Raw genomic sequence first — 25,429 nt, forward strand, 5'->3', positions numbered from 1 at the left:
ATAGCTTTTGTGAAAACAGTGGTATGGATGTGGAAATGAAACCTAGTTAGATTTACTAGTGTAGTGTTTAAATAGCATAATTATTCAAACTATTGTAAAGGCATGTAATGGCAAAAATACATTATAAACTATATCTGGTTTTATTTGCATTATTTTTTGTAGTTGTGTCCAAATGAACTGAATTATTTTGAAATGTATGGGAGAAATTTCATTAATATATCATCCTTTTAAATACAGCAGCAAAACAAAAATCAATTGTATTTAATTTTTCAAAAAAAGTGTTGATGCTTCTATAGTTAATGTTTTAATGGCAGATGTGTAAATGAGTCAGGTTTGGATGGTTGTGGACCAGGGCCTGGTTCCATCCCGATTCTCTCAATGGACTTCAGTTGTCTAGTAGGAGAGTTTTCTGGAGATGTTCCATTTCTCTGGTTTCATCCACTTAGTCAATTTTGGACCTGATTCAATGTTATATCCTGCAGTCACTGTCTGAAATTATGAGGAGTTGCACTAGAACTTAATTAGCAGCCACTGAATGGCAATTCACCATTGTATAGGCCTATTGGTCTCTAGACGAATAGATGCTCCTTTGCCCAATCAATCTGCAGCAAAAATGAGGATTTTATTTCACAGGTGGTCTCTAGAACAAAAGTGGAAAATGATTCTGGATTCTAAGCCAATATTGGCTGGCTCCCATCTTCATCACGGAGTTTGCATGTACTCCCTGTGACCGTATGTTTTTCCCAGATACTTTGATTTCCTTCCACATCCCAAAAGTGTGCAGTTTGCGTAGGTAAATTGGATGTGGTTAAATGTCCCTGGTGTATAAGTGGGTCGATTGTGGGGATGAGGAGAATAAATAGGATTAGTATAAACAGGTGCATGATGGTGAACACAAACCTGATAGACCAAAAGGCCCTGATCCCCAGCTATATCTCTTGATGAGTCTGTGACCCTTAATCACGACTTAAGGGCGGGGTGGAGGTGCACTCCTACAAAAGCAGGTGTAAGGCATCCTCCATCAGCAATCCTGCAGGTCACCCTTGGGCAAGGTGTAGCACCTGCTTAGCCCCCCAATCATGGTCACTTGAAGCCTTGGGAGCAGGTGGTGGATGGTCATATGAGCAGCTGGTGAATATCACAAGTCTTGGTTTATGCGACCACTGGCGCCAGGCAGACAATCTCTGAAAAGTATTGATAATGGCTGGGGTCACCCGTCCTGTAAAGGCACTGTCCACAAGAAAGTAATGGCAAACCACTTCTGCAGTAAAAGTTGCCAAGAACAGTCATGGTCATATGACACTGCACATAATGATGAATCATGACTTTAATTTGAGTCACATAAAGACCCAACTATATTATTATCATTCATGCATTCCCAGGGTTTGATCGTTGATCATTTGACATTTAAGTGAACGCACATGAAAAGCTTTGGTTCTATCATCTAACCGCATCACCTGTGTACCTAGTGTATCCAGACCACGCTTTCACTGTCATAAATGCAAGAAAGTCTGCAGTTGTTGGAAATCCAAAGCAACACACCCAAAATGCAGCCAATGAGAGTTTACTTGTTTTATCTATTTATGATCACATGGCAACGTTTAAAATACTAGACAACCTGAGGTCGCACCAACAAAGTGGCATCCTACCTACAAGTGAAACAATAATAACCATTTCCTCAGCTTTTCAGAAGTCAGAAGTATTCAGGTTAAAATGTCCTGCTTGGGTCTAAGATGGTCAGTCAGTGCCCCAGGTTCAAGGAAATGACAGTATTACCCCGATTATGAAAACAGGAAAAACGATCCTGAAGGTACTCGGGTCAGGGAGTGTCTGTGAAAAGAGAGCCAGAGTTGAGGTTTCCATTCCCAAACCCATCATTAACACCCGTTTTCTTTCCCCTCCTGGGCCGCCCCACCTGCCCATCTCCCACACACACTTTCCACCACTGTTTCCCCTCCAACTGCAGTTCTCATTGTCTTCCTCGCCTCCTTTATTTGGTTCCTTCCTCTCCCAGCCGATCTCTGCATCTGCGGCCCTTTGTCGCCTCAACCTCTCACCCCCAGCCTGTCGCTAATCATACACTTCCCTCTTCATCTGGATCCTCCTATCATTTGCCACCACTTGCTCCATCCCTTCCCCTCTCCTCTTTATACTAGCCATCTATCCTCTATCTTTCAGTCCAGTTGAAGGGCTTGACCCAAAACATTGACCATCCATTTCCCTTTGAAGACATCACGTTCCATGTCCTACCACAGATATTCCACCATCCAGGCCATGCTGTCTTTTCACTGCTGCCATCAGGAAGGAGGTCCCATGCCACCAGGTTCCTGAATAGTTATTACTCTTCAAACATCACACTTTTGTAGCAGTGTGGATAACTTCACTGACCTCAGCACGGAACTGATTCCACAGCCTATGGACACATTTTCAAGGCCTCTACAATGCTTCTGTCAGAATTATTTATTTGTTTGCCTTTTGTATTCATTTGCACAATGGCTGTTTGTCTTTCTCTGTGTAGTTTGTCATTGATTCTACTGTACTTGTTCGACTGTGAATGCCCACAAGAAAATGAATCTCCAGGTAGAATACGGTGACATATGTACCTTGATAATAAATTTTCTCTGAACTTTGAACTTTGACTTGCCGAGTTCCTCCAGCAGTTTGTTTTACTCCAGATTCCAGTACCTTCAGTTGCTAGTTTCTCCCTGCCAACATATATTGATTAGCCAATGATATAATATATTTTGAATATATAATGATTCTGTACACAGAGCCCATTTGACTGACTTTCCCTCACTGGTAGAGATATCCATTTTGTCCTACTCCCTCCACTTATCCAATTCCCTTTCAAACCCTGCAAGCCTACTTTCCCTGCTTTCTGACTGTGCATTTTGACAGCATCTTGCTCACTGTGACCCTTGTTAGCCAACATTTTTAACATCTGGTTTCCTGCACACAAAATCATAAAGCACTACAGTAGAGAAGCAGGCCCTTCAGCCCATCTAGTCCATGCCAAACTATTATTCTACCTAGTCCCATCGACCTGCATCTGGACCATAGCCCTCCATACCCCTCTCATCCATGTACCTAAACAAATTTCTCTTCACTGTTGGAAATTGAACCCATATCTACCACTTTGAGTGACAGCTCAGTCCACATTCTCACCACCCTCTGAGCAAAGAGGTTCCCCTTTCTCCCCTTACCCATGACCCATGGTCAACTCTCTGGAAAAAGCTTGCTTGCATCTGTTGTTGAAGGGACTCCTGGTTATGCCATCAAATCTGTTCATTGTTGCTAATGTTAGAATAATTGCTCATCCAAAGATAAATTCGGAGGGAATAAGGGCATGTGAAAGAGGAGAAGAATTCAACTTTGTTTCCTCACTGTTTACCTTGGTACATTCTTCCCATTATTACCTTGGGGGATTTTAAATGGTAGTTGATCAGGGGAAAAAAAGAGCACAGGGCTTCCTTACAATTTAAAGTCCCAATGAAGAGACTTGGCACGAAACATCAACTGTTTATTCCTCTCCATGGATTTGACTGAGTTCCTCCAGGATTTTGCGTCTATTACTCTGGATTTCTAGCATCTGCAGAATCTCTTGTGCTTTAAATTTAAAATCAGTTAACCACAAGAAAGCAGAGTGGGGGGTGGGGGGGTTGAAATGCTTGCTTAGTATTATTGTTGTAGGTAATGTTAATCTGGTCATTACTTTCTCCCTGACAGTTTCTGTAGTGATGCTGTTTTCTTTGACTACCATTTCCACAGGATCTGTTTGGATGCTGTTTCTAGTTCAATGCAATGAGCAGTGCAAGCTAAATTAGTTTTAATTTTGATGTGTAGAGTGCAGGGGGTGAAGATGCAAACCCTGCGCCACTGAAATGAATTAACTCCTTATCTCTGGGATGGAACTTTACTTTCCCAGGTATTCTCTAACAAATAGACCATTGACCATAAGACATTAGAGCAGAATTGGGCCCTTTGGCTCATCGAGTATGCTCTGCCTTTCTATCATGGCTGGTTTGTTATCCTTCCCAATCATATTCTCCTGCCTTTTCTTTGCAACCTCTGATGCTCCACCTATTCAAGAACCTATCAACCTCCACTTTAAATATATCTGATTAATTGGTCTCCACAAAAGTCTGTGGCAACAAATTCCACAGATTTGCCTCCCTTTGGTTCACGAAGCTCCTCGTCTCTATTCTAAATGGATATTCCTCTTTGCTGAGACTGTGCCTCTGGTCCTAATCACACCCACTGTAAGAAGCACCCTCTCGACATCCACTCTATAGATGCAAGTGAAATGCAATGCTCCCTGTCCAAAGATGCATTTTTTAAAAAACTCTATTTGTGTGTGTTTTCTGGCAGATATTTTGAAATTTATCTTAACATGATGAATCACTAAATTCTTTTTTAATGTTGGAACTTAACAACAATGAGAAGTATGGGGCTGTTGTATAGCCGACCAGATGCTCAAACAGGAAAATATTTTGTGCAGACATTCTTGTTATGCTTGTTTTGCTTGTCTAGGCTAGCCTTTTTATTACCCCGTGGACTCCTTCCCTTCTCCCAAGTGCACTTACAAACTATTTGGCGAATGTTTATAGAGCATCTGTGTCTAAACATTCCTTGGTAGAAGCAGCTTTATCTTATTCCTTACCCTGGTGGATCACCGTCCTTACCTGTTGCATTTACTGGGCTGCGGTTGCTGTGGGATTCCCATGTAACACAAATAACCCTCCCCTTAAGAGGAACTACCTCAAGGGGCTCACCTCACTGGAGAACCTGCAGAGTTTATGCATTATGTCTGGGATCTAGTTTAGTCTTTCACTGCAGTCCATGCAATTATGTAACAGCTCTGCATCTGATACAGCATTTGTGTAAGTATTTGAGCGAGGGACACCGCCAAATTAATTTGGTAAAAGCAGTATGTAATTGTTGCCAGACATTATCTTTTTGCATCCCAACCATTCATTTTTTCAGTTTTGTATTTCTGTTACTTCTTTGTTCTCTCTCACACATAATTTTCCCTTGTGGATAAGCAAACAGGTGAGCTGAATCCTTCCCCAGAAGCCCAAAAGCTGCTGGGGTTAGAGGCACTTCTTCTCTCAATAGGATATAAAGCACAATCTCTTTTCCCTCTATAATCTAACCATGGCCATGGAGTTGTGGAAACATTCATTGAGCTGCAGGTGTGGGATTAGAAAGATTTTTGAACTAGTGTACATTTAAAACTCTTCACTAAACTTGTCTCCGTGTCTCTCGATATACCTATATCTCAGCACAGTAGTGTAGAAGTCAGAATCACTTAACAGTGCCAGCGATCATCGATTCGGGTTCAATCCCCTCCACTGTCTGTAATGAATTTATACGTTTTGCACATGACCCCATAGGTTTCTTCTGAGGGCTCCACTCTCCTATATTCCAAAGGTATACGGCTTGGGATTCATGAGTTGTGGGCATGATATGTTGGCACCAGAAGCATGCCGACACTTGGGGGCCGTGCTCAGCACAATCCTCAGTCTTTGAAGCAAAATGATACATTTCACTGTATGTTTCGCTGTACATGTGACAAATAAAACTAATCTTTGGTCTTTTACCAGGTGCTATAATGGTGTCAGTGTCTGACTTGCCATTTAAAGCTTGTGCACAACCCTTAATTAGAATCAGGTTTATCATCACTGACATGTGTCTCGAAATTTGTTGTTTTGTGGCAGCTGTACAGTTCAATACATAAATTGCTATAAAGTTACAATAAGAAAAGTGCAAGCTACGTAGTACAAGAGAGAGCAAGATAGTGCAGTACTGTTCATGCACCCTTCAGAAATCTGATGGCAGTGGGGAAGAAGCTGTTCTGTGTCTTTAGGCTCCTGTCCCTCCTCTCTGATGAAGAGAGAGCACTTCCTGGGTGGTGAGGGTCCTTAATAATGGATGCCACCTTCTTGAGGCACCTCCTTTGCAGATGTCCTCACTGCTGGGGAGGCTAGTCCCCATGATGAAACTGGCCGAGTTTACAACCCTCTGCAGTTGTTTCCAATCCTGTGTGTCGGCACTTCCATGCCAGATGATGATGCACTCAGTTAGACTGCTCTCCACAGTACATCTTGCTATTACATCAGTCAAGTGGCATAGCCGCAAACATGACTTGTACTGCTATCAAGAGGGATACTGCCAATATAATCATTCATTGGTCTAAAGGCAGATAATGTAGCATGGCAGGTGGTACTTCGGCCCAGCTTGTGCCCACCACATGCGCACATTTGGCACATTATCCTTCTAAACCCCTCCTATCCATGTATGAGTCCAAATGTCTTTTAAACATTCTTATTGTCCCCGCATCCCTGCCTCGACTGTTTTTTCTGGCATTTCATTCCATACACACTCCACCCTCTGCACCAAGAAGTTGCCCCTCAGAACCCTTTTCAATCTTTCGCCTTTCACCTCTAGACCTATGACCTCAAGATTTTAGTTTGCCACCCTGGCTAAAGCCATGTGCATTTACCGTCTCTGTACCCCTCATGACTTTATACCTCTACAAGGTACCCCTTAGTCTCCTACTTTCTAAGGAATAAAGTTCCAGCCTGCCCCAACCTCTCCACGATGTCAGACACCATCCTCAGTGCTCTTTACAGTTCACTATTCTCTTCCCCATAACAGAACAGCCAAGACTGTGCACAGTACTCCAGTTGTGCACAATACTCCAAGCAGTGATCATGACCACATGGCATACGTGTCCATGATGGCACATGCGAAAATGTTGGTTCATAGCATGCCACCCCTCAATTTTTTAAACCTTATGCATAATAAAAAGATGCATAATCATTATCTTTACTGCCAAATAAAAAGCAAATGATTTTGTACCATCCGAGAGCAATGAATACATGGAAATAAGTAACAAAGTCCATAGTTATTGTTACCAATTCATCAATCAATGAACATCTCTGCTCCAAATTACCATTTCCATGGTACATCCCGTTCCAACCAAATCATCAAGTTTGTGGAAGACACAACAGTGGTTGGCCTCATTAACGATGATGATGAGACAGTCTACAGAGAGGAGGGAGGACAACTGGTAGAATGGTATGAGCACAACAACTTGAATCTCACCATGGACAAGACCAAAGAGATGATTGTGAACTTTTACAAAGGTGCATCTGACCACTTCTCACTGCACATAAACTGCTCTGACATGGTGAGAGTTAGGAGCACCATGTTTCTGGGTGTGCATATAACAGATGATCTCACCTACTCCCTCAACACCACCTCCCTAGACAAGAAAGCAGAGCAGTGTCTCTACATCTTGTCAAGACAGAGGCAAGCAAAGCTTGCGCCCCCCCCCCCCTCCACCCAACCATTGCATCACTGCCTAATATGGGAATTGCAAGATATCTGACCACAAGACCCTACAAAAGATTGTGAGGACTGCTGAGAAGATCACTGGGGTCTCCCTTCCACCTGTCCTGGATACAGCATACACAGGGCCCTTAGCATTGTCAGTGTTTCCCCTCATCCATCCAACAATCTCTTTGACCTGCTACCACCAAGCAGTAGCTACCATAGCATAAAGATGAGGACTGTTAGGATGGGAAACAGCTTCCTCCCCAGAGCATAAGACGGGTGAATTCCCTGCCACCCCACAGGTCCTACCACGCGTGAAAACACCAGTAGCATTATAGTGCTTACTTTCTCATTTGTTGCATAAATGCACATAATTATTTGTTTGTTTGTTTGTAATATTATTATTTTGTTTTGTGTGTAAGTCACACATACTATATTGTGCACCTTGATCCAGAGAAAAGTTGTTCTGTTTGGCGGTGTAATATATACAGTGAAAATAATTTCTGGTCCGATGGCAGTGTGCACTGATGCAGTGGCTTCTATGGGGCTAACTGAAGGTATTATTTTCTTTTTTTATGATCACCAGATATTGCAGGACATTAAGAACTTAAAGTACAAGTATATCTCATCATCGAGTTGTTCATTAGTGAAGGAGCTGGACTTGCTGTGGACCATGTTGATGCTTGCTACAGAGAGGCATTAGCGAGAGTGCGTCAAGGTGGTGCGCAGTTTAACAGTGACAGATTGTCTTAGTCGTTTTTCGTGTGATTGCAAGACCCTGTTGGACATTGGTAATGTAGAATACGGCAAGTCTGGTTCACTGGTTTATTGGCGGGACTGACAGCGGGACGGCTACGTGGCCTCGGTTGTAACAAGGGCTAGGCCTCATGCAGTGGGATTGCCTGTTTGCAGTCACCCAGGAGAGAGGTGCTGGAGGTGGTGTGGCATGGGATCCATGCTGGTGTTGGTGCTGCCCTCCAGTGCTCGCTTGGTGGAAGATGAGCTGAATTGTATTCGACTACAAATTGCTGCCGACTCAGGAGGAGCTTGGACTAGATTATATATTTCTGTGTGATTCTATGTTTACTGTTGTCTTATATGTGCTGTATGTGCCTTGTGATGTGTATGACAATTGGGAGTTGCTTTGCACCTTGGCCCTGAAAGACCACACTTTCATTTTGCTGTATTCGTGGATATTCATGTATGGTTGAATGACCATAAAACTTGAACTAATGTTTAGAAGTTTTGAAATACCTGCTTTGGACTCTCCTTGGCATGAGAGTAAATGTAGAAAGTTCATGGATGCAAGAAGATGAAAAATTTTATCAAGCCGAATAGGGTATCTTGTATGAATATAAGATGTACTTTCTTTGGAAAATAATCTCTGTTGAAAGTCGTGAGTTTCAACTAAAAATTGATAAAGAGACTGGCTGATTTAACAAATCTAAGATGAAATATTGTCACATATTTAAATTTAAATCTGAATTCCGCATGCCTCAGTGGGTTCCTTGTGTATAGTTAAGCAATACTTAAAAACCACAAAGAGAGATATCGTGTTCCTTTGAGTTCTTCTCAGACTACAGAAATGAATCATCAAATATCAAGTTCCCAGGTATCAACATCTCTGAAGATCTATCCTGGGCCCAACATGTTGATGTAATTACAAAGAAGGCATATCAGTGGCTATATTTGGAATTGATGAGATTTGGTATGTCACCAAAGACAGATGTAACATGGAGATCATTCTAACTGGTTGAATCACCATCTGGTATAAGGAGCAACTGCACAGTTTCAGGAAAAAGCTGCAGAAAGTTGCAAATTCAGCCAGCTCCATGGGGACTAGCCTCCCCAGCATCAAGGACACCCATCACCCAAGACATGTTCTTTTCTCATTTCTACCATCAGGGAGGAGGTACAGGAGCCTGAGGTCACACACTCAGCATTTTAGGAACAGCTTCAATTTCTCTGCCATCGAACTCTGAATGGACAATCAACCAACCCATGAACACTACCTCACTATTTCTACTCTTTCTTTCAGAATCAGAATCAGGTTTATTATCACTGGCATGTGACGTGAAATTTATTAACTTAGCAGCAGCAGTACAATGCAATACATAATCTAGCAGAGAGAAAAAGAATAATAATAAATAAAATAAAACTTAATAATCAAGTAAATCAATTGCGTGTATTGAATAGATTTTTTTTAAATGTGCAAAAATAGAAATACTATATATTTTTAAAAAAGTGAGGTAGTGTCCAAAGCTTCAATGTCCATTTAGGAATCAGATGGCAGAGGGGAAGAAGCTGTTTCTGTATCGCTGAGTGTGTGCCTTCAGGATTCTGTACCTCCTACCTGATGGTATCAGTGAGAAAAGGGCATGCACTGGGTGCTGGAGGCTGTTAATAATGGATGCTGCCTTTCTGAGACACTGCTCCCTAAAGATGTCCTGGGTACTTTGTAGGCTAGTACCCAAGTTGGAGCTAACTAGATTTAAACCTCCTGCAGCTTCTTTCGGTCCTTTGCAATAGCCCCTCCAGTCTGTCAGAACCTGCAGTCTGTCAGAAATTTTTGAGTGTATTTGTTGACATGCCAAATCTCTTCAAACTCCTAATAAAGTATAGCCGCTGCCTTGTCTTCTTTATAACTACTTCGCTATGTTGGGACCAGGTTAGATCCTCAAAGATCTTGACACCCCGGGAACTTGAAGCTGCTCACTCTCTCCATTTCTGATTCCTCTATGAAGATTGTTTATTTAATTTAATTTTTAATATATATTGTAATTTATAGTATTTTTTATGTATTGCACCATACTGCTACTGCAAAACAACAAATTTCACAACGTATATTAGTCATAGTAAACCTGATTCCGTTTCTGATTCGGATATATCATTTTTGATGTCACAGTGGGTGGCAGGGTGGAAGCACATCTCTAGCTCCAGATTTTTCCTCGGGGTTTACTCCCAAAGCCTTTCCCATGAGTGGGTATAACCACAAGGCAGCGGAGGTTTGAGATCAGAGTTTCCTTCTGCTGTCCACCACTTCTGATTAGCACCCTCTGCCCGAAGCGACTGGTTTTAAGGCCCCAGTAACCTGTCTTTGCCCCTTATCTCATCAGTGGAAGGGTCTGCTGTGCTTAGTAGCTAAGACACACATGAAGGCAATGAGCTGAACCTGGTTGCAAGAGGCTATTTGAGACACACACCTTTGGGAGCACTTGATGGGCAGTGGGAGGTTATCCCCACAACTCTCGCAGCTATAACACATTGATTAATTCCCACATCTACAACACTGAAACTGTGATTGAGAACTGAATTAAGTAAATGTGTTAAAAACAAAAGGTTGATAACTGACTGGAAAGATGAAGGGTTTTATTTGAGGTGACCAATGTAGGAGGTTGTAGACAGAGCAGAACAACAGTTGGCAAATAAATTTATCAGACTGTTCTCAATTGACTTTTCTTTATTTCTCAGAGTTCATCTTGGAAAGCAGAAGTGCACTTACAAGCTACCTTTCCATTTTGCCCTGCATTTAAAGATTAAAAATGAGCTTTATTTGTCCCATGTACATTGAAGCATGCAGTGAACGGCAACATTTGCATCAGTGACCAACACAGTCCGAGGATGTTCTTGGGTCATCCTGCAAATGTTGCCACACTTCTGGCAGCGTCATAGCAGACCCACAACCTATTAGCCCCATCTCATCTTAGGAATGTGGGAGGAAACTGGAACACTCAGAGGAAACCCACACGGCCACAGTGAGAATGTGCAAATGCCTGACAGACGTGTCAGAATTGAACCCCAATAAAAGTAAGGCGTTACGCTCTCTGCTACACTATTGTGCTGCCTGCGCAACTTAAATCAAGAAGCCTGTTCTGTTTTGTACTTCAGAATACAGTATCTTTCCACGTTCTTATGTACAGGAGCCATATTAGGAGTATTACTTGGATTTGTTATTGTCGTTGGTAGTCACGTCAGAATTAAAACATTATGGATGTTCCTATGCTCAGCTGCTCGGCATATGTTGATTTAAGGCAAGCTTACATAAAGTAATGGACTGTAAGCAAAACAAATGGTTTTAATGGATAGTTGTAATTGAAAGTTTGACTGGCATTGCACAACAGTTGCTAAGTATTAAACAGAGCTTATAATGTTTACACAAGTGTAAACATCAAGGCTACATGTAGAGGTTTTCTGGCCAGTTGTTTATCGCTTAAGTTATTTCCATAAATCTTTTGGTGACATTCTAATTGTTTGAAAAGTAGGAATTTCTGAGCAAAAAAAAAGCACTCTGGAAGTAATCATTTTGTGGAGTAATACTAAAGCTCTTAATCAATCTCTGCAATCAGTTCTATAAAATAATCTATAAGGTGGACAGCCAGGGTTACTGACTGCCATTAGGAACATTTGGTCCAAATCACCAAATCCCCTCAAGCAGGCACCTAGCTTATTTAAAAGCCTAAGCTACTGAAGAGGAAGGGACCTGGCGTACGTATCAACAATAAGTCTCTTTCATCCCACCAGAATTACATTGAACTTAGAACAGCGCAGCACAATATAGTCTTTCAGGCCACAATATTGCACTGACCTGCTGTATATTCAGAAGTCCTACTTCTGATGAAGGATCTTGGCCCAAAATGTCGTTTCTACATTCCTATCTACAGATGACGCCCGACCAGCTAAGTTCCTCTAGCATTTTGTGTGTTACTCTGGATTTCCAGCATCTGCAGAATCTCTTGTGTTTATGTTATGTCCTGCATTTTTTAAAATTTTTGTGTCTGTTGTTCGTACAGAAATATCTGCATGATGCTAGTTCTTACAGGAAAAACTAGCATTTTTTAAAGTTTTTGTATCTATTGTTAATTTATGTAAATTTTCCCCCAAAATTTAGTCTTATTGCATGTGAACAACAGGAATTCTGCAGATGCTGGAAATTCAAGCAACACACATCAAAGTTGCTGGTGAACGCAGCAGGCCAGGCAGCATCTCTAGGAAGAGATACAGTCAACGTTTCAGGCCGAGACCCTTCGTCAGGACTGACTGAAGGAAGAGTTAGTAAGAGATTTGAAAGTGGGAGGTGGAGGGGAAGATCCAAAATGATAGGAGAAGACAGGAGGGGGAGGGATAGAGCCAAGAGCTGGACTGGTGATTGGCAAAGGGGATACGAGAGGATCATGGGACAGGAGGTCCGGGAAGAAAGACAGGGGGGTGGGGGGGGGGGGGACCCAGAGGCTGGGCAAGGGATATAGTCAGAGGGACAGAGGAAGAAAAAGGAGAGTGAGAGAAAGAATGTATGTATAAAATAAATAACAGATGGGGTACGAGGGGGAGGTGGGGCATTAGCGGAAGTTAGAGAAGTCGATGTTCGTGCCATCAGGTTGGAGGCTACCCAGACGGAATATAAGGTGTTGTTCCTCCAACCTGAGTGTGGCTTCATCTTTACAGTAGAGGAGGCCGTGGATAGACATGTCAGAATGGGAATGGGATGTGAAATTAAAATGTGTGGCCACTGGGAGATCCTGCTTTTACACACATTCTTTCTCTCACTCTCCTTTTTCTCCCTCTGTCCCTCTGACTATACCCCTTGCCCATCCTCTGGGTTCCCCCCCACCACTTGTTTTTCTTTCCGGACCTCCTGTCCCATGATCCTCTCGTATCCCCTTTGCCAATTACCTGTCCAGCTCTCGGCTCCATCCCTCCCCCTCCTGTCTTCTCCTATAATTTTGGATCTTCCCCTCCCACTTTCAAATCTCTTACTAACTCTTCCTTCAGTTAGTCCTGACGAAGGGTCTCAGCCTGAAACATCAACTGTACCTCTTCCTAGAGATGCTGCCTGGTCTGCTGCGTTCACCAGCAACTTTGATCTTATTGCATGTGTATATTTTTGGGCTTCATTAATAAATATTTGGACACTAGTCCATGAAATTGGTAAAATTGTTCTGCACCTGTGGGGAAAGTGATTCAATGTTAATAGAACGTTGAAATTGTTTTACTGTTCCTTGATGCTAGTTGTGATAATGGGTGTTGGGGAATATTTCTACCTCCCCAAGAAGTGTCATATTTGATTAGTTAAAACAAATTGTCCATCAAAAAATTATCCTTCCTTGTGGAAATTGGAAAAAATAGGAATTTACTATCTTGAGATTTAAACTTTGTTTCTAATTTTATGTATAAATGGATCAGGAAAGCTAATGTTGAAGGAAAAGTCTTCTTAATACTATCCAACATCTTGAAGGCAATAACAATTGTCTAATCACAAGAGAGTCTGCAGATGCTGTAAATCCAAAGCAATACACACAAAATGCTGGAGGAACTCAGCAGGTCAGGTAGCATCCGGGGAAATGAATAAACAGTTGGCGTTCTGAGCCAAGACCCATCTTCAGGACTGAAAAGGATGGGGGAAGACACCAGAATAAAAATGTAGAGAGAGGGGAAAGAGGCTAGGTGGAAGGTGACCAGATCTGTGATTTCAGAAGAACATAAACTAGCAAGATGGTGAACTTCCAGGTGTCAGGGTTCATGAAGTGTGTAAAGTTACCATTATCATATAGAAGGTTCTTGGGAAACTGAAAGGTCTGAAGGTAGATAGGTCACCTGGATTAGATGGTGTACAACTTCGGGTTCTGAAAGAGCTGGCATAAGAGATTGTGGAGGCAATATTAATGATCTTTCAAGAATCACTAGATTCTGGAATGGTTCAGGAAGACTGGAAAATTGCAAATGTCACTCCACTCTTCAAGGAAGGAGCGAGGCAGAAGAAAGGAAATTATAGGCCAGTTGGTCTGACCTCAGTGGTTGGGAAGATGTTGGGGTCGATTGTTAAGGATGTAGTTTTGGAGCACTTAGTAAAATAGGCCGTAGTCAGCATGGTTGCCTGACAAATATGTTGGATTTCTTTGAAGAAATAACAAGCAGAATAGACAAAGGAGAATTGGTTAATGTTGTGTACTTGGATTTTCAGAAGGCCTTCGACAAGGTGCCACACATGAGGCTGCTGACAAGTTAAGAGCCCATAGTATTATAGAAAAGCTTATAGCATGGGTAATGAAGTGGTTGATTGGCAGGAGGCAAAGAGTGGGGTGAAAAGGGAGCCTTTTCTGGTTGAATGTCAGTGACTAGTGCTGTTCCACAGAGGTGTGTGTTGATTCTTTTTACCTTGTATGTCAATGATTTGGATGATGGAATTACTGGCTTTGTTGCTAAGTTTGCAGACGATATGAAGATAGGTGGAGGGGCAGATAGTTTTGAGAAAGTAGGGAGGCTACAGAAGGATAGTGTTGGCACTTTAGTAGAAGAAGTGAAAGGGTTGAGAATTTTCTAAATGGAGAGAAACTACAAAAATCTGAGGGACAATGGACCTGGAAGGCCTTGTGCAGGATTCCTTAAAGGTTAATTTGCAGGTTGAGTCTGTCGTGAGTAAGGCAAATGCAATGTTAGCATTCATTTTAAGAGGACTAGAATAAAAAAGCAAGGATATAATGTTGAGACTTTATAAAGCACTGGTGAGGCCTCACTGAGAGTATAATGGCTCTGGGCCTATATTCAGTGGAATTCAGCAGCTTGAGGAGAGTGACCTAATTGAAACCCATCAGATGGTGAAAAGCCTTGATAGAGTGGATGTGGAGAGAATGTTTCCTCCAGTAGGAGTCATCGTCGTGGCTATCCCTCGAGGTCGAGGATGATGGTCTTCGTTCTGAAGAAGTGGCCCACAGAGCGAAGACTCCTGTGCATGTATTTGTTTAACGTGTACTTGATGTTGCACTCCAAGAAGCACACGATACTTCACAAATCAACCAACTGATTCCAATGGCATGAAAACCACGACGATCGGAGCTGACAGGTTTGCTGCAGCCTTCATCCGCCTTCACAGCCGTTGGGTTCGAAGTAACTTCGTCCACCTGTTCCACCGTTGAGGTATTGGTTGGATTATTCTTTGTCAGGGACCTCACCCTCGACCTTACCACCATGGGTGACCCTACCAGGAGCATAGCTCCAGACAGCATTGCTCTCGGGATCACAGGACCACACGGGCTTCTCCACCACGACAAGGTGACAATCCACAGAGAAGGATTATCTTAGATACTCTAGTAGGAGTATCTAAGTCCAGAGGTCACATCCTCAGAATAGAGTGGCATCCTTTTAGAAGGGAAATGAGGAATTTCTTCGGCCAAAGAGTTGTGAATCTGTGGAATTTGTCGCCATAGGCAGCTCTGGAAGCCAAGTCATTACGTACATTTAAGGCAGAGGTTGATAGATTCTTGAGTGGTCAGGGCTAAAGGGATATGGTGGGGGCTGAGGCAGGAGATTGGGACTGAGGAAAACTGGATCAGCCATGATGAAACGGTGGTGCAGACTCAATGGGCCAAATGGCCTAATTCTGCTCCTATATCTTAGAGTCTTATAGTCTAAAAGATGAATAAGGATGGGTAATTAGTAGTCCTGGTAATGAGTAGAAAATTGATTTTCCAAGTTCAAATTAAATTTATTATCAAAGTACATGTCACCATTTACAACCCTGAGATTAATTTTCTTGTGGGCATGCTCAATAAATCCATAAAAGAATAATAACCATAATAGAATAAGTGAAAGACTGAACAAGCGGGGCATTCAACCAGTGTGTAAAAACAGCAAACTGTTTAAATACCAAAAGAAAGAAATAATAATAAGTAAATAAGCAGTAACTAACGAGAACATGAGATGAGGAGTCCTTGAAAGTAAGTCCATCGGTTGTGGGAGCATTTCAATGATGTGGTAAATGACGCTGAGTGAAGTTATTCCCATAGTATATGTCACTATGTGCTAACTTGAGATTCACTTTTTTGCAGGCATTTACAAAAAAAAAGAAATACAATAGAATTTATGAAAAACTATACAAAAGACTGACAAACAACCAATGTACAAAAGAAGACAAATTATGTAAATTTTTTAAATAAATATATAAAATACTGAGAACGTGAGTTGTAGAGTCTTTGAAAGTGAGTCCATAGGCTGTGGAGTCAGTTCATTGTTGAGGTATGTGAAGTTATCCGTGCTGATTCGGAAGCCTGATGTTTGAGGAGTAATAGCTGTTCCTGAACCGGGTGGTGTGGGACCCCAAGCTCCTGTATCTCCTTCTTGATGGCAGCAGCAAGAAGAGAGCTTGGCCTAGGTGATGAGGGTGCCTGATGATGGATGCTGCTTCCTTGTGGCAGCGCTCCTTGTAAATTTAGTCAATGGTGGGGAAGGCTTAGCCTGTGATGGACTGGGCTGTATCCACCATTTTCTGTAGCCTTTTCCATTCCGGTGCTTTGGTGTTTCCATACCAGGCTGTGATGCAATCAGTCCACTTTGCATCTATAGAGGTTTGTCAAAGTTTTTTGTCATGGGGTATACCATGAGTATGAACAGGTTGGTCCTAACTTGGGCAATTAATCAGAACATTTCCAGCTGCCATGTTTTTGGAACACTAGAAAAAGTGTCAAATGTGGCTGAATTATGGGTGGGATCTTGCTTGGTTTGAAGAGGATCAGGTTAGCATGGAAGTGTAGTGGTTAGCAGAACGCTTTACAGTACCAGCAATATGGGTTCAACTCCTGCCACTGCCTGTAAGGAGTTTGTATGTTCTCCACGTGAATGCATGGGCATCCTCCAGATACTCCAGTTTCCTCTTACAAGACAAAGATGTACTGGTTGGTAGGTTAATTGGACATGGTAAATTGTCCTGTGGTTATGCTAGAATTAAATCAGGGGATTGCTGGGCGGCACAGATCGAAGGCCAGAAGGGTCTATCCCACACTATATCTTATTAAATGAGTGTTAATGGTGACCGGAGACTGGAGTTTATGACAGAGACCATCAATGCTATCCATGGTCTCACTGAGATAACAGCTGCAGAATGAAAATCCTTCCTTGTATCTCTATCTACATCTAAGCATCCGTCACATATCATGATTTTGGCATGGCAAACGATCTACAGTGTCTACAAGTGAAGGGCACTTTTATCCCCCAAAGTCAGTACACTGTTGTGTAGGAATGTGGAGAAATTATTTTAAGAAATTCTTTATATTTAAAAAGACTCATTACTTTGTAGTCATTTTAATTTATTGCTGGAAAAATAATGATCATTTTGATAAAAGCCAATTTTATTTCCAGCTGCCATGTTCTTGGAACACTGGAAAAGGTGCCAAATGAGGCTGAATTATAGGTGGGATCTTACTGGATTTGAAGAGGATGAGGTTAGATTTTTAAGATTCATTCCTTAAAAATCCCTAAATTTTCATTGAACAATATTTTGCCATTAATTTTTGCCATTAATAACACTTCTTTCTTCTTCTGTTGCCGTCGGCCTGAAGGAACGATTAAAGGTTTGGATTTTTTTTTAATTAACTCCTGTACATCTTTCTGAAGCTTGCCTAATTATGATGTTTCTGTTGCTGTATTGGTGCTGGGTGGGGGGAGGGGCTGGGATTAATCCAATACAATTTTATGTTACGCTTCGGAGCTTTTACCTTTTCTTTCTACATGTTGTATTGTCAAACTAAATCACACGTGCCATAATAGAGGATTCCTCATCGAACTACTCAGTACTTGTACTTGCCTGCCATAAATGCCTCTTTCTATTTCATCCCAGGTGCAAAAATGACTCTTCCAAATTTGGTGATTTTATGCTAATTAGAAGCTGGAAAGCCCAAAAGATCTTTTAGTCATTTAAGGTAGTTGTATACATTCATTGGCCAATTTATTATTAGTTACTTCCTGTACCTAATAATGTGGCCACTGAGTGGATATTCCATGGTCTTCTACTGCTGTAGCCGGTCCACTTCAAGCTTTGACATGTTGTGGGTTCAGAAATGCTCTTCTGCACACCGGTGTTGTAACATGCAGTTACTTGAGTTGCAGTCGCCTTCCTGTCAGCTTGAACCAGTCTGGCCGTTCTCCTGTGGCCTCTGTCATTAACAAGGTGTTGTCACCCACAGAACTTGGGCGCCACGGTAGTGTGGCAGTTAACACGAGGCTATTGCAGCATCGGGCATTGCATTTCCACATTCAATCCCACCGTCCTCTGTAAAGAGTCTCTGTACGTCCTCCCATGGAATGTATGGGTTTTCTCCGGGTGCTCCTGTTTACTCTTGCAATCTACAGAGGTATGGCTAGGTTAACTCGTCATTGTAAATTGTCCCATGACTAAGTTAAGTTTAAATCAAGGTTGTTGGGAGTTTCTGGGCGGAAGGGCCTATTCTACGCTGTCACTCTAAATAAATAAACTGCAACTCACTGGATTTTTTTTTTGTTTTTACACCATTCTCTGTAAACTCTAGAGGCTACTGTGCGTGAAAATCCCAGGAGATCAGTAGTTTCTAGGATTCTCAAATCACCCCATTTGGCACCATCAACATTACATTTCTTCCCCACTCTGATGTTTGGTCTGAACAACAAATGAACCTCCTGTCTGTCTGTCTGTATCTTGTTTTACAGCGGTTGGCATCCAGCTTAATGGTGCATTACCGCCACCCTCTGCTCCAGAATGTGCACTAGACATACATTCTAAATCCCTTCACCCAATCACACGCACACACACACACACACACACACACACACAAACCTACACTTCACCCTCCCATCTTTGACCATCCTAGTATCCTATTCCTGTTTATTCGTCATAGTCTATAAAAAACCCCTGTACCCCTTAAAAATGCTAAAAATACCCGGACTTGTGCTCTCTCACCCATGCCCAGCAAAATGAACCTCCTGACCATGTCTGCATGTCTTTATGCATTTGATTGCTGCCACATGATTGGCTGATTAGATATTTGCATTAATGAGCAGGTGTACAGTTATACCTAATAAAGTGGCCACTGATTGTATTTGAGATGTTTTATAAATGAAGACTAGTAAATAAAATGTTTAGTTCAGAGTCATTTTTAGTACGGTGGTAACTCGAAAAGTTTACTTTTAACATTTTTGGTCATCTTAAACCTCCATTTCCTTTATTGCAGGCAGTTTTGCAATTTAGACCACTATCTTGATTGTGTTTTTAGTCTCTGTCCGATGGTAAATGATAGCTGCAGTGTGCTTTCCCACAAAACCACCTGACAATTGTCTGCCTCTATTCTTGGTAAAGATTGGGGAAATTCAGCATCCAATAGATATGAGCCTGAATTTCTATCCCCACTTCAAAAGAAACAAGTATATTGGCATTCCAAAAAAATGTGAGATTTCTGGAGGTGGCATTTGTTGGCAGTCATACAAGTTAACTGTGTTAGTGTCGAGAAAATGTTCTTGTATTGGGGAAACAAAAGGTTTATTGCTCAATGGGTTAATTGGGTAAATGTTTGGGTACTCTTACAAACATTATGTAAATACTAAGTTGATTCTTGATATTGATATATATTTGTATGTTCTCAAAAGTAATCAAACTTAAGGTTCAAGTTTATAACATTTTGATAGTTCATAAGACCATAAGTTATTGGAGCAGAATTAGGCCATTTAGCCCAAGGAGTCTGCTCCACCATTCCATCATGGCTGATTTATTATTTTGCTCAATGCCATTCTCCTAACTTCAACTTGTAACCTTTGACGCCCTTACTAAGCACGAGCCTGTCAACTTCTGCTTTAAGTATACCCAATGACCTCCACAGCTGTCTGTGGCAATGAACTCCAGAGATTCACCATCCTCTGGCTAAAGAAATTCCTCCTCACCTCCTCATTCTTTCTCGTCCTTGTATTGTGAAGTTGTGCTCTTTTTTCCTTAACTCCCCCACAATTGGAAGTATCCTCTCCATGTCCATTCTATGCAGGTTATTCAATATTTGATGGGTTTCAATGAGATCTCCCTTCGTTCATCTAAACTCCAGCAAGTACAGGCCCAGAGCCATCAAACGCTCCACATACATTAACATTTTCATTCCTGGGATCATTCTTGTGGCACCGCTGTGGACTGTCTCCAATGCCAACACATCCTTTCTCAGATCATGGCCCAACACAGCACACGACTCTCCAGTACTCCTGTAATGATGTTTTCTGCATAAGGGCAAGAGAAAATATGGATTTTTTCTAGCAAAGTTTAACTGAGTAAAAAGCAGTTGAGCTTTGAATAACTTATATTAAATGTAGCTTTTTAATTATGGCTAATGTTTCTGCTGACTGTTTTCTTCCCTTTTGAAATAAACAGGATCATCCACGTCCTGAGTATGAGGCTAGAGTTCTGAGTAAAGTTTTGAAAAAAGAGCTTCAAAAGAAAGAAGAGGTATAGATAAGCCTTCAATGTAAATAACACTTACTTTTAGCTAAAGACCCAAATTATTCTTTGTTGTTTTTTGAGCAACACACACAAAATGCTGGAGGAGCTTGGCAAGTCGGGCAGTTTTATTCCCTTCCATAGCTGCTGCCTGATTTATTGAGTTCCTCCAGCACTTTGTGTGTGTGTTCAAGATTTCCATTTCCTGCAGAATCTCTTGTGTTTATGTTCTGCATTTTTTTTAAATTTTTGTACTCGTTCATTTTTTGTAATTTTCCCCAAAATTCAGTCTTACTGGATGTATATATTGATGGGCTTTATTAAGTTAATGTTTGGGCACTAGTCCATGTAATTGTTGGTTTTACTCCTGCATCTGGGATTATGTGTTAAATAGAGTATCTTTGATGGTAACACAAGATTAAGGAATTACCGAGATTGACCTTGCTAATGACTGCTAAAAGGGGAACATCTATACTCTTGTTAATCCAAGGTGCTTTTTGATGATTAAAACACAATAGAAATGAATGGAAGAGATATCATGTAATTAACTCCATCAAGTTTGAGGCTGTTCCTGGGTTTCAAGGTGATTTTCAGCATTTCCCTAATGCAATGAAATAGACAATAACGTTCACTTTATATTGAATCCCTAATGTTAGTTTATATTGATATGTTTAACACTCTGCCTGTATGGGCCTTTTCTCTACCTGACCTCAGAAGGCAGCAGAAGGCGTGGAGGAACAGCCAAACAAATGGAAAAACAGAGTTTTGAATGCCATGGCTGGGGTGAAATTGGTACCAGTTGAAAATAAAACTTTCTTGTTTATTTTTCAAAGTTTGTTTAGAAGGACATGGAGCCATTTGTTTTTTTTAATTATAGTTGCCATGTGCACACCTAAATGTGCAATTTATTGTCATAAAGTACACTCGTTATTTCAATTGTGCATTATGTCAATAAACTTGCTCATTTAATTTTCTGACAATTGATTAACCAAGTGGAAAAGAAAATGCTTTCTTCAATTTAGAGCTGATGAATATTATGCTGGATTGTCTGATTGATTATCAATGTTCTCAAAGTATTGAATAAACACAACTGAGAGATGGTATCTCACCATAATGTCTTCTGCTTTTTTTTTCCAAAAATTCTTTATCATTACATTAGCTGGAAAAGTTGTTCCCCAGATAAATCTATCCAAATTTTTAATGAAATTACTTGGAAGTGGCACATGCAATTTAAAGTGGCAGTCTTTCTCAACAAGCTAATAGATATTGTATTGCCAAACTTAGTCACTTTATTAAAAGCATCCGATAGTTGGTAAAGCGATGCATTAGAATGGCTGTGCATGTCATATTTGTTAAAGGCACTCTAATTCAGTTTTGTTTTCAGCCACCTTAGTATGGTTATCACTGTGCATGTGATTAGTGACTTTTGTGCACCATGTGACTTATCCTGTGATGCTTAACAAGTAGCAAATAGTTCTAGCAGCTGTAGTCAATCAGGGCATTAATGTGCTAAGCTTCTAGTTTTGAAGTTTGTCCTTATGAAATATTTCCCATTGATAATGACCAACTGATTTAATTCATGTTCACTTTGTAAGGACTCCTAAGCAAGATCTGGAATTATATAATTAATAAGTTTAGCTTACAAAGAATGTTTTTAAAGTAATTGGGTGTTTGAGGGCCCAACCACTCAGCAGCCAAGCTACTTTGCAAAGAGGCTACTTGCATTCATTTAGTTCAAAATGTGATTGACTTTTATTCGTCAGCCTCACGTGTGATGGGCAGTCTTAATTTAGTCTTGGTTGTGACCTCTGTGCTGACAATTATTGATTTTAAAAAAAGATTTAAAATAAAAATTGTTAAATTAGGTTATTACTGTTGCAAGTACCAAAGCACAGTGTAAAACATTAGATTTGCACATCATGCAAATAGATCATTTCAACATATCAGTACATTGAGGTAGTACAGGAGAAAGCAGAATATTCAGTTATCAGTGCAGCCAGACCATATCACGATGAGGTAGATTGTGAGGATCCATCTTACTGTAAATAAAAACACCTTCAGAACGGACACAAGGAAGACATCAGGAAACCTTTTTTTCCATATGTGGTAGATAAAACTAGAGGATGTGGATTTAGGGTGAGAGATTTTGAGGAAGCCTGAGGGAGTCCTTTTTTTTTAAACACGAGTGGTGAGCACATAGTATGCGCTGCTGGGGAGTGATTGAAACGGAATCACTGACATTATTTAGCATGAGGACTTGAACCTTGCGTCACTGAAGGCGACAGAGCCGGTGTTTCAAAATGACAGATAAATACAAATGGGTGCCCACCTTATCATTGTGAACACAGTGGGCCCCGTGGTCCATGCTGTTTGACTCTCCACACCCTGATTCCTGATTGGCAAGCTAAATGTTACTAAAAGTAATCTTTTTTTTAGGAGGGCTCAGGGTATCAGATAACGCTTGAATAATAAGACATAAAAGGGCCAGTGATCTCAAACCCATGTTCAGGATGAGCATGGAATGAGCATGTAAGGAGCAACGAATTCTGACTGGGCTTACGCCGTGTAGAAAAATGAAAGGTCATTTCACTAAAACGTAGACCATTCTCTCCGTTGTCATGAAGGCATTGACGCAGGGTTGTACTTCCCTTCACGTGGATCTTTACACCAATGGACCAGGGTCCCATTAAGGTTTCCGCCATTCAGGATGGTAACAGCAGAAACATCCTCTTCCACAGGAGGCTGAATCATTAGAAACCTCTACCGTAGTTGTTGTGAGAGCTCGGTTGCTGACTGTATTCAATATACAGATTGAGATGTTTTTGGGTTTCAAAGGGGTCAAGAGGTGTGTTAGTGAAGCAAAATGGCACCAGGTAAGAGGTCAACCCTGATTCTTATGGAATGGAGGAATAAATGGCCCCTTAATCATGTTTTCTTTGTACTAATATTCTCTTCTTTCATCTCCAACCTTAAAACTGGCCATCCTTTTCACAGCTCCCTATAATCAGATGCTGGGGAGGCTAGTGCTCAAGATGGAGTTGGCTGAGTTTGCAAATTTCTGTCGTTTTTTTTCCGATCCTGTGCAATGGCCCCTCCATACCAGATGGCGACGCACCCAGTTAGAATGCTTTCCATGGTACATCTGTAAAACTTTGTCAGAGTCTTTGTACCAGGTCTCCTCAAACTCCTAATGAAATGTAGCCGTTGTCGTGCCTTCTTTATAAATATATCAATATATTGGGCCTAGGATAGATCTTCTGAGATGTTGATACTAAGGAACTTGAAATTACTCTCCCTTTCCACTGCTGATCCTTTGTTGAGAACAGGTTTGTGTCCCCTCAATTTCCCCTTCATGAAGTCCATAAGCAATCCCTTGGTCTTTCTGATGTTGAGTACAAGATTGTTATTGCAACACCACTCAACCAGCTGATCTAGCTCACTCCTGTACACCACCTCATCACCTTCTAAAATTCTGCCAGCAATAGTTGTGTCATCAGAAAATTTATAGGTGGTGTTTTGAACTGTGCCCAGCCACAGAGTCAGGTGTAGAGAGAGGGAAAGTAAAGCAGTGGGCTAAACATGCATCCTTAAAGTGCACCAGTATTGATTGCCAGAGAGGAGATGTTATTTCTGATCCACACTGACTGTGGTTTGACAATGAGGAAGTCAAGCATCCAGTTGCAGAGTGGGGAGGTACAGAGACCCAGATTTTGGAGCTTGTTGATTAGTTCTGAGGGTATGATGGTGTTAAATGCTGACTGAACATGTTTATGTTGAATACACATACACTCAGTGGCCACTTTATTAGGTACCTCTTGTACTGAATAAAATGGCCACTAAGTATATGTTCATGGTCTTTGGCTGCTGCAGACTGTCCACGTCAAGGTTCAGCTGGTTGTGCATTCAGAGATGCTCTTCTGCACACCTCTGTTGCAAAGCGTGATCATTTGATTTACTGTCAACTTCCTGTCAGCTTGAACCAGTCTGGCCATTCTTCTCTCACCTCTCTTATCAATGAGCTGTTTTTGCCTACAGAACTGCCACTTACTGGTTGTTTTTTTTCCGCACCATCCTCTGTAAGCTCTAGAGGCTGTGCGTAAAAATTCCAGGAGATTTGCAGTTTCTGAGATACTTAAACTACCACTTCTGGCAGCAACAATCATTCCTTGGTTAAAGTCACTTAGATCATATTTCTTCTCCATCCTGATGTTTGGTCTGAACAACAACTGAACCTCTTGACCATTTCTGCATGTTTTTATGCATTGAGTTGCTGCCACATGATTGGCTGATTAGATATTTGCATTAACGAGCAGGTATACAGGTGAACCTCATAAAGTGGCCACTGATGTTAGAAGACCACATATTTGTGAAGAATTATACGTTGATTAACTTTTTTTAGTGGTGTGTGTGCACTATTTCAAAAGCCAGTCTCAATATCTATTGTATCTTGTCACCTTGTGTCTGCTAATGTAAAGGAAAATTAAGCTTTGTTCCCCTTTTTGTTTCCAATTGACCCAAGGCACCTGGTTGCTGGGAGTCCAGTTTGAATTTTTGATTCTTTCATTGAATTTTCAATGTGTTCAATAATACAGACCTTGGTAAAAGCTTAGAAATTGGATGAACTGTCCATTTTGTACATACAGCTTGTCTGTAAACCTATGTCAATGGAACTATATATGTATCGGTTTCTTGAAAACAAACCAAAAACTGCTCAGAGACTGCATGGGGGGGTGGGTGCTGACACTGTATGACATGCTTTTAAAATAATGATATATGTATCCACTACTTTATATAGACAATTTTGCCTTTCCACCACTTTCCATAGACTCTTTCCATTCCTGGGCATTGGTGTTTCCATACTAGGCCATGATGCAACCA

General features: G+C 41.2%; 1 protein-coding gene across 1 annotated transcript in view; it reads left to right on the forward strand.

Annotated features, from left to right (window-relative positions):
* ano1a (anoctamin 1, calcium activated chloride channel a) overlaps positions 1 to 25,429 on the forward strand; it is a 297,185-nt gene that overhangs the window by 194,486 nt on the left and 77,270 nt on the right. The window contains exons 14-17 of the mRNA XM_072272773.1: positions 17,467 to 17,549; positions 17,667 to 17,678; positions 20,486 to 20,560; positions 21,266 to 21,343. Of these exons, the coding sequence (XP_072128874.1) occupies positions 17,467 to 17,549; positions 17,667 to 17,678; positions 20,486 to 20,560; positions 21,266 to 21,343 (248 nt within the window). The remainder of the gene's footprint in view (positions 1 to 17,466; positions 17,550 to 17,666; positions 17,679 to 20,485; positions 20,561 to 21,265; positions 21,344 to 25,429) is intronic.

This window comes from Mobula birostris, chromosome 11 (genome assembly GCF_030028105.1).
Source record: "Mobula birostris isolate sMobBir1 chromosome 11, sMobBir1.hap1, whole genome shotgun sequence".
NCBI classification, from domain to species: Eukaryota; Metazoa; Chordata; class Chondrichthyes; order Myliobatiformes; family Myliobatidae; genus Mobula; species Mobula birostris.